The 13111-nt window shown below is 38.1% G+C and overlaps 1 protein-coding gene across 1 annotated transcript in view; it reads right to left on the bottom strand.

Moving 5' to 3' along the window:
• BTBD8 (BTB domain containing 8) overlaps positions 1 to 12330 on the bottom strand; it is a 107045-nt gene extending 94715 nt beyond the window's left edge. Inside the window, exons 1-2 of the mRNA XM_039236475.1 lie at positions 12056 to 12330; positions 6245 to 6442 (exon numbers count right to left, since the gene is read on the bottom strand). Of these exons, the coding sequence (XP_039092406.1) occupies positions 6245 to 6442; positions 12056 to 12204 (347 nt within the window). The 5' untranslated portion in view covers positions 12205 to 12330. The remainder of the gene's footprint in view (positions 1 to 6244; positions 6443 to 12055) is intronic.
• Between the last annotated feature and the right edge of the window lie 781 nt (positions 12331 to 13111).

Below are 13111 nucleotides of genomic sequence, written 5' to 3'. Positions count from 1 at the left end.
GAAGATTAGAGCAGAGGAATATTGCCTTCTGGAGTATAAGAACCAGATAAAGGAGGTAGGTGTTGGAATGGATTCAGGATTATTTGGTGTGCTCACACAAATTACTTAACCGTGGGAGGAGCAATCTCTCCCCAGTGAGGCCCCAGATGTCAGAGCATCAATAATACAGAAAATATAGTTAAATACAGTTACAACAAAACACCTATCCCACCCACTTCCAGCCCTACTAATATAACAAATATGAGAGAGAAAATAACCACTACCTGAAAAAGCTGCAGGAGAAACAGAATCTTTTCTTCTGTGCTGTTCTATGTGTTTACCTTACTGACAAGTTATCTTGGCATCCCCCAGTTATTGATGGTAAGTTGAAAATTGAAAGGTTATTCCTCTTAAAAAAAAAACAAAAACAAAAAAAACAGAACAATGGCATAAACAGGTGAAAAAAGGTCTTTCCTCTTTTCTTTCCTCACACACACACGCACATACATAAACATGCATACACTCTGACAACTTTAACAGGGTAAGTCTTGGGAAATCAAAGCTTTTTATGATACTAAGTTAAGTTGAATTTTAACCATGAGGTCATGAAGGAAGAACTATGTTTCACTGCCAACTCTTTGAACTATATATGATTACACTGTATATAAAACAATTTTTCAAAGACTGCATTTCCCACTCTAACTCAAGTGCATAATACCAAAGGACTCTACAGTGAGTAGCAATATAACAGTACTTCAAAAATTTTATTGGTTATCTAAAGAGAAAGAATGTGCAATAAAGCCACTAATAATAGGGCTGAATTTCATAAGTAAAAATTTTAAATATTAGTTTTTAGAAGTTTTACTAAAAGAACTAATCTCAATATTTTACATTATAATCCTCTCCTTACACTTTATATTAATACAGACAAATCACAATGCAATCTGCTGAAAAAAAAAATGGAGTACATCACAAGCATTTTCTATGTGCAAAACACTATACAAAATACCAGTGAGCATGTTCACATCTACGAGATGATCTAATTTCAAGGAGCTTACATAACCACAGACATATATGACTAACCTAATACAAAACAAAATGTGATTAACTGCTTAAAATAGAGGGCTGTGAAGTGCTATGAAGCACAAAACCATCTACTCCAAACCTCCTTGTTCTAAATATGAGAAAAATGAGGCTCAGAGAAATCATAACACAAGATAATGCACATCCCAGAGGCAGATCTCTGCCTTGCTGCCAAGTCCAATGCCTCCTCCACTCTACCATGCTGTCTCTCAATCTTTTCATCTATCACTTTTAATGACAATAAACACAGGAAAACATTAATGTCGTTTCCCCCTTTCTCTGATATGTAAAAATGTGACAGATCCCATCATCTCATCTAAACAAACAGTCAAGGGGTGCCTGGATATCTCAGTTGGTAGAGCATGGAACTCTTTATCTAGGGAATGTGATTTCAAACCCCATGCTGGATGCGGATTACTTTAAAATGTTTTTTAAAAAAGAACAAAATAATAAACTTACACTCAAGAAATGTGTCATGTTATAGGACCTACTACTATAAACAACTTATTAAAATAAGTTGAATAAAATATATTCAGTGTTTACTGTATGCCAAACCATTGTGCTAAGTGCTTTATAAGCATCTCATTTAACCCTCACAATAACACTCTGAGTAAGGTAGATATTGTTATGTCCATTTTTCAGATCAGGAAACTAACAGTAAGTGATTAGTCAAAGTTCACACAGTTAGAAGTGAGGCCTGACTACAGAGCCTGCTCTTATGACAATATCACTATACCACCTCCTAGAACAAAAATAGTACACATTTTAAAACTGATATTCAGAACTCAGTGATGAGCCTAAGATCATTTTATATTGCACTTAAAGTATCTGTTTAAATTATGTCATACTATTCTTACACACAGAGTGAGACAAGGTTAGGCAATTTTCCAATTATGCATATAGGAGTTTCATATAACAAACTCTGAAATAATTAACAAATCAGATCATTCAAGCATGTCAGAGCATAAAAAGAAGAAAAGTAAGCCAAATGACACAAATATACTTAAAATTTAATTACCCAAAAAGAATTTTCTACACTAAAGTCAATATGATTTGGATTACAGGCAAAATGTATGTCAGCAAATAAATAAAAGACTAGGATGCAGGACATAAAAACACAAAAATCCAACTTCGATTTCTCACAAAAGTCCAACTGACAATTGGCACTGGCATTAAAGACAGACATACAGACTAAGAGAACAGAATCGAAAGACCAGAAATAAACCCTAACATTTACATGTGGACTAGCTCAGGCTATCATAACAAAATATGGCTAATGGCTTATGGTTTAGGAGTAAGACTGGCTTCAACAACAGAAATTTATTTTTCACAGTTCTGGTGGCTGAACATGCAAGATTAGGGAGCCACCATGGTTGGATTCCAGTAAGAATTCTCTTCATAGCTTGTAGTCAGTCACCTTCTTACTGTGTTCTCACACAGTACACACGGTATAGAGAGAAAACAAGCTCTCAGGGGAGTCTTCTTTTAAGGGCACTACTACAATCTTGAGGTGGGACCCTCATGACCTCATCTAAATCCAATTACCTCCCCAAAGCATAATCTCCAAACACCATCATCTTGGTGGTTAGGGTTTCAATATATGAATCTGAGGGGGAAACAATTCAGTCCCATAGCAGTGGGCAAGTGATTTTCAACAAGAGTACATAGACAATCCAGTAGGGAAAAAACAGTCTCTTCAAAAATGGTGATGAAACTAGATACCCATACACAAAGAATGAATTTAGACCCCTTCTTTACATTATACATAAAAATTAACTCAAAATGGATAACAGACTTAATGTAAGAGCTAAAAGCATAAAACCATAAAATTCTTAGAAGAAAATATAAGAGTAAATCTTTATAACCCTGGATTAGACAATGGTTTCTCATTTATAATATAATATAGCAAATATAATATACCAAAAGCACAAGTGACAAATGAAAAATTAGATAAACTAGGCTATATTAAAATCTAAAACTAAAAAAGATTAAATAAAATCCAAAACTTCTGTGTTGCACGTGACACCATGATGAAAGTAAAAAGACAACCAATACAATGGGAGAAAATGTCTGCAAGTCATGTGTCTGATAAGAGTCTAATAACCAGAATATATAAAGAATACTTATAATTCAATAATAAAAGATAAATAACCCAATTGAAAAATGGACAAATGATGTGAATAGACAGTTCTCTAGAAAAGATATATCATGACAAATAAACACAGGAAATATGCCAACATCATTAGCCATCAGGGAAATACAAATGAGTATGAGGTACCACTTCGTATTCCCTAGAACATTTATAATAAAAAAGAAGATAATAATATGTATTACAAGGATGTGGAGAAAATGCAGTCCTCTACATTGCCAGTTAGGATGTAAAACAGTACAGCCTCTCTGGAAAAAGAATCTAGCAGTTCCTCAAAAAGTTAAACAGAATTGCCATATGACCCACAATTCCACTCCTAGATATATACCTAAGAGAAATGAAAACAGGTTCACACAAAAAAATGGCATACTAATGTTCACTGCAGCATTAGTCATAATAGCCCAAAAGTGGAAATAATCTAAATATTCACCAATTGACAAATGGGTAAAGAAAACATGGTATAGGCATACAATAGAGTATTATTTGGCAATTTAAAAAACAGAGGTTCTGATTCATGTAACTAAGAGGAAGTCTGAAAATATCATGGTTACTGAAATAATCTAGTCACAAAACCCCACAAATTTTATGATTCCATATCTGTGAGAAGTCCACAACAGGCAAATCCATAGACATAAAAAGTAGGTTAGTGTTACCTGGGGCAGGGGGGTGAGGGAATGGAAAGTGATACCTAATGGCTCTTGGGTTTCTTTTTGGAGTGTTGAAAGCACTCTAAAATTAAATTATGGATATGGCTGCACAACTCTGTGTAAATACTAAAACCACTCAATTATATGCTTTAAATGGGTGGATTATATCTGTGGTATATAAATTGTATCTCGATACAGATATTCTTGGGGCACCTGGGTGGCTCAGTCGGTTAAGCGTCTGACTTCGGCTCAGGTCATGATCTCACGGTTTGTGGGTTCGAGGCCCATGTCAGGCTGTGCCAACAGCCTGCTCAGAACCTGGAGCCTGCTTCGGATTCTGTGTCTCCCTCTCTCTCTGACCCTCCCTTGCTCACACTGTCTCTCTCTCTCTCTCTCTCTCAGAAATAAATGAAACGTTAAAAATTTTTTTTAAAAATACAGATATTCTTAATAACTGGTAATTGACAAATGTGTAGTACAATTCAGTGACATCATTGCCCGTACTGGCTTTAAAAGTTAGTTCCACATTTACTTGTCATCATTAAGTACTCAAATCAAGAACCACTAACTGGTACATACCTAGCCCTATACACAGAGCCCTGCACATAATTGGGCACAATAAATACCTGCTGAATAAGTATATGTGAGGGGTGGTATGACAGAAAACCACTAAAATATTTAGAACAACATCGACTTCCATATATTAGAAAAGGGGAAGAAATGGGAGGGCAGGATTTAAAAAACTGAAATGAAATACAAATAAACACCTCAACATTTAAAAACATAAAAAACTTAGTGAATTTTTATGATGCTTATTATGTGCCAGGCATTTTACATCTGAGGAAATTCCAGGCACAGAAGGATTAAGTTTGTGACACACAACTACCAAAGGCAGAGAGAGGAGCAGCGTTGGTGGTATAGTGGTGAGCATAGCTGCCTTCCAAATGGCAGAGAGAGAATTTGAACTCAGGAATTCTAGCCTTAGAGTCCATGCCATTTAAATGTCATAAAGTCTAAGAGATATAATTTTGAGGAACTACGTTAGAAAATAATTCCTTCCTGGATACATTTAGCAAAAATGAGTGTCCAATAATTACACATATGTGCAGAAAATAATAAACCATTAAAGTGAAATTCTATTCAATTAGAATGGGGATTAATTTAAACTGATTTCTCCCATTACTTAGCTGATGAAATCTCTAAGTTGAGCAAACACAAGTCCCCAAAATTACTAGTGAGTTCAATGGATATTATATTTTCAAAAATTTTGACCATGTACAAGCCATATGAATAAACAGTTATGGGAAGCCTGGGTGGCTCAGTTGGTTAAGCGTCCAAATTTGGCTCAGGTCATGATTTCACAGTTTGTGAGTACAAGCCCCACGTCGGGCTCCAAACTGACAGCTTGGAGCCTGGAGCCTGCTTCAGATTCTGTACCTCCCTCTCTCTTTGCCCCTCCTCTGCTCTCATTCTGTGTGTATGTCTCTCTCTCTCTCAAAAATAAACATTAAAAAAAAGAATAAAAAGTTATGATCTCATATTTTTATAAACATAATCTATTTAAAGCTTCGCATACCAACAATACAGAAGTTAGTAGGGGCACCTGGGTGGCTCAGTTGGTTAAGCACCTAACTTCAGCTCAGGTCATGATTTCACAGTTTGTGAGTTCAAGCCCCATACTGGGCTCTGTGCTGATAGCTCGGAGTCTGGAGCCTGCTTCAGATTCTGTGTCTCCCCCTCTCTCTGCCCCTTGCCCTCTTGTACTCTGTCTCTCTCTGCCCCTTGCCCTCTTGTACTCTGTCTCTTTTTCTCTCTCAAAAATAAGCATTATAAAATTTAAAGATATATATAAGTGGTTACATAAATACATATGTGAACTTATATGTTATATAAATACATAGCAATGGTTCTTAATATGGGGTTAATTCTACCCTCAGGAGGACATTTGGTTATGTCTGGCAGACATTTTGGTTCTCACAATTGGGGGTTGAAGGAACTCAGGAAGGATGCTACTGGCATCCAGGGGCCAGAGGACAGGGATGATGCTAAACATCCTAAACTGCACAGCACAGCCCCCACAACAGTGAATTACCCAACCAAAAATGTCAATAGTGCCACTGTCGAAAAACCCTGGCAAGGAGTAATTCACTTGAATTACTAGAGAACACACCATTTCTCCTCTTTCAGGCTTGATCTCAAATTAGTACTTAGTCGTTTCCAATACTAAGGCTCTAATACTCTAATACTAATACTTAGCCTCTACTAAGATAATTGGAATTTAAATGAATGGATTTTTCTTAGGTTATAAAACAGATATGAAATGTGTTTAAAAGATAAGCAATCATATATTGGACTTTAAGAGAAAAAAGATAAAGAAAGCGCTTACTGTAAAAATCTTCTAAATTCTGAAGCTTCAAAGTTCTCCACAAAAGCAGGCTCATGATTTGTTAAATTATCTGATGTCTGTCCAATAGTATGAAAATAGAAGTCAGGAACCCTTGCTAAAAGGACTGCTTTGTGTGCTTTGAACAAAGTACAGCCTATAGAGAAAGTAACATCTGTATGGATTTCTTCTGTTAGGAGCCTGAAATGATAAAAAGGAACCATAGTTTAATTAGTGATACTCAGAAATATGTAACATACCCATTTTTATAAAATAACTTTTCAAAATAACTAAAAATTACAGAGATAAGGTAACAAAACAAAAATAGGTTAACATGAAATGGAGTTTGTTCTCCATTCATTCCAAAAATACTATTTAATATTAGCTTAGAATCTAATTTTCTAAAATTTATAGTGAAAACAAAGGTAATTACACTAAAAAGTAGGACTTCTGGAAAATTTCTTTTTAATTTCCTCTGGTAATAATAAAATTTATCTTCTGCTATTTGTGTTGATTTTCCTTAAAAATGTACCTACTTGAGACTTATTTCAGAAAAAGAACACAAAGTAATATTGTCACTGACTATTGAAAAGAATCAATTTTTTAAAATCTTACTAAAAGAAGCAAAAAAAGTAAAATGTCAACAACACATGCAAACCGAATATAACAATAGACAATCCCAGATTAGAAACTGGTACATTTTGTTCCAACTATTGTTAAATACCAAGTCTGAAAAGGCAGGCTTGGCCATCAAGAATGTGACATTTAAGCCCTTTTCCATTTTTTTCCTCACACATGCTCTAATTTATTAAAATGGGCTCATGGGGTAACCCATTCAACTCCTTTTTACTAATACACAGGCACAGTTATGGTAAAGCCCATTGATTACATGTCAAGAGATGGAAGAACAGAAGTCAGCATCATAATACAAACTGTCATAATCTTTTGTCCCTGTGGAAACTCTATTTTTCTACTCTCTAAATACTAATACTTCCTATGACTGTATCATTATCCTTGGCAAAGTATGTATTTTCAGGGGATTTCTGTATTGCAGAATAAAACTGGCAATCACACCAGTACGCTAGAGGAGGTACAAGTAATGGATTAAGATATCCATTACAGTGAAAGCTTCGAATGTTACCACTGACACTCATATTCCCCCAAGACCAAGTTAATGGCTCCTGCCTCTGATTCCAACACACTTGGTGCATACCTCTACTACAGCACTTGTCATGGCATCATTATTTGTGTCTTTCTCTCTACTAGATGATAAATTCCCCAAAGGCAAAAACTGTATATTTAGTATGTACAGCTCAGTATCTGCTTGTTGAATTTTGTTGTATTTTACCCTAAACAAAACAAATGCTTCAGAGCACAAAACTTTCAGAACCCTGGAAACAATGAAAAGGCAGAAGCATTTTAGACAATATTTTCATCAATAAATAATTTCCATAAGTGGTTTTTAAAGTTATGCAAAAATGTATTTGTCTCTCAAACATTAATAAAAAAAAACTGTACAAATACTCAATTTGTTCCTTTCTCCCACCCACCTTCACTCCATCCTACACTCCTCCTCAAATGCATAAGGAAGCAATGCAACTAACAGCCATATAACCATTACTAGGGTATCTCCCTTGTTCATAATGCATGCTCATGAGTATTTGTTAAATAAAAAAAATTAATATGTTTAAAAAATTGTTAATATGAAAATATAGTGCCCTCTTTTTTAAACAAAATCATATCAGTTACAAGGAAATGTTGTGTGTTAAAAGTAACAGAGGTATCTGACTCAGACTGGCTTAAACATTAAAGAGGTTTATTGGCTCACCTAATAGTATAGTCTAGAGGAAGGACAGGTTGGAGCAAAGCTTCAACCATGTCAAGGCCCAGCTTCGTTCTATGACATTTCTCTGCCAACTATGCATTAACCTATCTAGTGCATTTTGGACTGACTATCACTATGTGCATGTATGATGTACCAAGCACTGGGGACAGATAATGACTAAAACATCTTATGTACACTCAAGAATTTTATTGAATAGTAGGAAAGACAGGTCTGAAAACTACAGAGTGTGATAATTCAATAACCCAAATAAGTAAATATTTTTCAGAGACAGACATGTAAAAAGACCTTATAGAGGACACACAATAAAGAGATTTTAAAGATTGAATAAAAGTTGGTCGGGGGAACAAGGCAAGGTCCCAGAGAGTTCTTGGTTCCATGTTCCTTGCTAAGGTATGTGTGAGTGTGGAGCTACAAAATGGTCAGCAGAGAGTACTGAGCGACTGAGAAGTGACAAATGAAGATAAATAAGAGGCAAAGAGTTTCACTCTATGTTACAGTTGAAGGGGAATCAAATGATATGAAACATGGACAAATTCATGTTTCAAAATATCATCTATTAGTTGTGTAGAAGAGGAATTAGGGGGAAATGAGAACAAAAATGAGGAAAATGCTGCACAACACAGATGAATGATGTTAAGGCTTGAGCCAGGAGAGATCAATGGTGACAGAGAACAGGGGATAAAACTAAAATATACTACAGTAATAAAACTGGCAGGAGCTGGTGATCGGATGTAGAAGGTGAATGGAAGAGAATACCCCCTCTTTTTGGCTTGAACAACTGGGTGCTGATGGTGCCACCAACTTTTAACGTATACCTGCTACTCCAACTTTCATCCTAAACTCCAGACGTATTTCCAATTATCTCCTGGATACGGTTTCCTGAACATTCACCATACTCCTCCCTTTCAAATGCTCTAAGATTTGTTTCCCTTTCCCTATACCTTCACATGTAATTGGTCACCAAGCCCATCAATTGCACATGTGAATCCCTTTCGCTTTTTCCATTGCCACTGCCATTACGTATCCCTTGACTATTACAAAAATCTGCTAGCTGATTTCCTTGTTTCCTATTTCTCTTCCCTCAACTCAAGATCTAAATATGTTAATTCTCTCTCTAAAAAATACTCTCCACTGCTTCCACAATACATTCCAAACTCTTCACTGAAGAAAAAAGGCCTCCATGGTCTAGTCTTAGTTTCCCCATTCACCCTCATCTGCTGTCGCTTTGAATGGAAACTATACCCACAAGCCTTTCCCCAAAAGTTACCAAATTCATTTATCATTTATATATGGCTCAGCTTTGTAGCACATGACCCTGATGCTCATAATCACATCTGAATGGACAATGGAATGAGCCAACATTTGCCATTAGCCAATGTGGTAAACAAGTCAACTCTAGCAGAGATGTTCTATAATAAATAGCAACCGACTGATGACATTCTAGGAGAGTTTCAAAGCAAATCCAAGGTAGAATAAAAAAAAGAAGTGGGTAAGGACAGAAGCAGAAATGGAGGAACAAAATTAATGGAAGATCAGTTTGCATAACTACTGCAGAGAAGGTAGACTCACTGGGTTCATAGTCTGGTCGTGTGACCTTGAGCAAATCACTTTCATGTCTCTGGAGTCAGACTAGGCTTTTATTCTAACTCTACCACTTCACCCATAATGTTCAGTTTCTTTATCTGTTAAATGGGAACAATAACAAGACTTACCTCACAGGGTAGTGAATAAAACATTACATGTCAACCCAGCATCTAGCTAAAAGTAGAATAGGCAGTATTAGCTATTTGCATTACAATTGTCCTGAATATTGGTCCACTTCTCAGGGAAGTCTTACTGTATAATTGCTGTCATATCCCAACTTTCCAACTCTACATCAGATATGGCTTCTCAACCACTGAAAGTTTCCTATGTTACTCATTTCTCCATATACCTTATTATCTCAAGTAACCCAGAGGTATCTCTGTTCCTTGCTGTTGGGAAGAATCTAATACAACTTGCTTTCCCAAAATAAATCAAACCCTTTCAAATCTCTGTGCCTAGTTGTAAAAGCAATTCCCTTTGTTTAGATATCCTCTGGCTTCTCTCTTCCTAATCTTTACCTAATCAATTTTTAATCAATCCTCAACAGATCACTCAAATGTCACCCTAAAAAGCCTTCCCCAAACTCACCCCAGTTCCCATCACTATTGTTTGGCTATTATCTCTTTAACTAGAGGGTAAGCACAACACCAAAGCTATGTCTTCTTAATCTTTGATTCTTCAGGACCTAGTACAAATCTAGGTACATGGTGGTTGTAGATATTTCATTAATATTTGCAGAATAAATCAATTATATGGCTGTGCTTGAAAAAGATTCATTTGGCACAGCAACTAAGGTGGCTGGGTGCACATATGAAGATTTATGTTTAAAAGGGGGGGGAGCACCTGGTTGATGCCATCAGTTAAGCGTCTGACTCTCGATCTCGACTTGGGTCATGACCTCACAGTTTGTGAGTTGGAGCCACACATCCAGCGCTGATGGCCTAGAGCCTGCTTGGATTTTGTCTCTCCTTCTCTCAGCCCCTCCCCCACTCATGCTCTCAAGTGCACACGCATGTTCTCTCTCTCAAAATAAATAAACTTTTAAAAAAAGAATTAAACAAGAAAGAACTGCTGCATCTATTTTGCTTTGCTTGTAACAGGAACTTGGGAGTTCAGGGTTCTATTCTCAATTACTACTAGGATGAGCATAAACTGTTCACTTGCTATACTCTAATTTTATTTTCTTTACATAGACACATTATCTTCCTTAAAATCTTGACACCTTAAGCCAGGAGAATAAAGCCACTAAAGAGAAGGAGTGCCTCATCCTTACAGATTTAGCCTAGAAACGGAACAACTTCAGTTTTATTTTTCCATCTTTTACATTAATCTCCCACTGTTGGACTCAGAGCAGCATCTTGGGCAGATAGGCCCAAATTAAAAAAGGAAATTTTTTTACTTTATAGAAAGCTCATCTTACAGCTGCTGGAGCCTTAAGTGCGGGCCACAGAAAGCACAACAGTTGGTTATTAGTGGTAATTATGTTTACTCTAGCTCAGTGTTCTTAAAGTGTAACCTGGGCCATCGGCATCACCATCTCCTGGGACCTCATTAGAAATGCAAAAGCTCTAGCCCAGACCAACTGAATGAGTACAATGGTCTGGGACCTAGTAAATCTAAACTTTAACGAGGCCTCTAGGTGATTCTGACCAACACCAAAGCTGGGGAATCAGTTTCGGTGGAAATGGCAATTGGCTAGGGAACATTCCTAAGCTTCATTTTCTTTATAAACTGAGATGTCATTACCTGGATTCACCAAAGCCTGAGTTAAGGTTCATAACAACCCTCCACTTGCTTGGGCCCTCATGGGAGCTGGGAGTTGCTGGGAGCTGTAAAGTGTTTTAGGTGGAGAGGGGAAGCCAGGTTACAACCAGGAAGTATTTCCATGCATTTTTGATAAACTGTTTAAAGAGTGCTCGGAAGAAAGTGACCTGTAATGCTACACTAATTGTTCTATTTTTCCTTAACCTAAATATTTATTTTCATACCGAATTTTATCATTTTTCTGAAACTCTTTAAGCTTATTTTTGTTTTAAGTGTACTTTTCAGGACCATGAAATCTGGATCCAACTCGACCTTAGCGACAGGTCTTTCCAGAACTAAGCCTGCTCGTGTTATTTCGGCATAAACTGGTGCTGCACGTAACTATGATGATAATTTTGGTTTCCTTTTTGAATCTGGTACATAGTCTCCGAGGTGCTCGGGGCTTTTTTTAGGGCGAGCGAACGGCTCTGTAGTGAGGAGACTGGTACTCGTCCCTCAAAAGCCTGAGGCGAGGAGAACGCGGAGAGGAGGGATGAAGAGGCAGAGAAGGAGCCACCGCTGCTGGGGCGGAGACGGATGCCTTAAGAACTGAGGCAGCCAGCGTTCCCGCCTCCTCCTACCTGAGCAGATCCTGGCTCAGCTGCTCCGATATCACCGCCTTCAGCCGGCGCCGCTCACAGGGCCCTTTCCTTTGCAACCCCTTCCTGCAAACTCCAGGGCCCCTCAGAAGTACCACGGGCGCCGCGCTGCCCTCCCCACAGCGGGCCATGTCCCACAAAAGGAGCAGCGGCGCCCCGCAGGCCCAGTAGCGGCTCTTAATCTCCGGCGGTGGAAGAAAGGGGCGTTTCCGACCCAACGCTCCTCTTCTACCCAAATCCTCTCCTCAGGGAAAGGCTGACGCCTCCGGTCGGTTTGCACACGGTCCCTTACTGCAGCCACACAGCTATCTGGGGCATTCTCGGAGGCCGGCGCCTGCACGTGACCCGGGAAGGGTGTGCGCAGGCGTAGTAGCTCTGTTTACTTCGGCCGGCGAGCACCCCGCCCCGATTGCCCAGGGATCAAACCATCTCTGGGGATAATCAATCAGTGCGACTCCTTGTCCTCTTCCGCTTTGCGTTGCGGGTGGTGCTAGCTACTCATTTTAATAGATGTTTTATGGCGAGGCGATCCCTTAATGTAAATCAACCTGCGCGCGTTTCCACCACATTATATCTTATTGGGTTGTCAGAGCTTTTTTTCTAGGGAAGAACAGGTTCACGAGGCCTTTACTGTAGCGAGTCACGCTCCCTCGCTTTGTTGTTTTGGGCAAGAAAAACGGGATGTGAGGAGCAGGGAAAGAACTCAGTAAAATCAGCAAGAGTTAGAACATTCATGAATCCCCTGAAAAGGTGTATCCAACGTCTAAAAGACCGCCATCGCTTTATAATCCAGTGAGTGGCTCATAGAACTTGTCATCAACTTTAGGTGAGAAATGTAAGGATGTATTCCAGCGCTTTGCATATAAGGCCATAATATTTATGACGAGGAAGGGAGAAGGTAAGGTTTAAGGGGCAGAGCCTTTAATTGTGAGGGGAAGTGAGTGGATTGGTGAGGTAGAGAGTTTTGAATATTTTGCCCTGAAGAAAATAGCTGGACTGGATATCATTTTAAAATCTTTTGGTGTTTTTTAAATTTAT

The sequence above is a fragment of the Hyaena hyaena genome, unplaced genomic scaffold (genome assembly GCF_003009895.1).
Source record: "Hyaena hyaena isolate Hyena2069 unplaced genomic scaffold, ASM300989v1 scaffold_111, whole genome shotgun sequence".
Lineage (NCBI taxonomy): Eukaryota > Metazoa > Chordata > Mammalia > Carnivora > Hyaenidae > Hyaena > Hyaena hyaena.
This window is presented reverse-complemented; position numbering and strand designations above follow the sequence as displayed.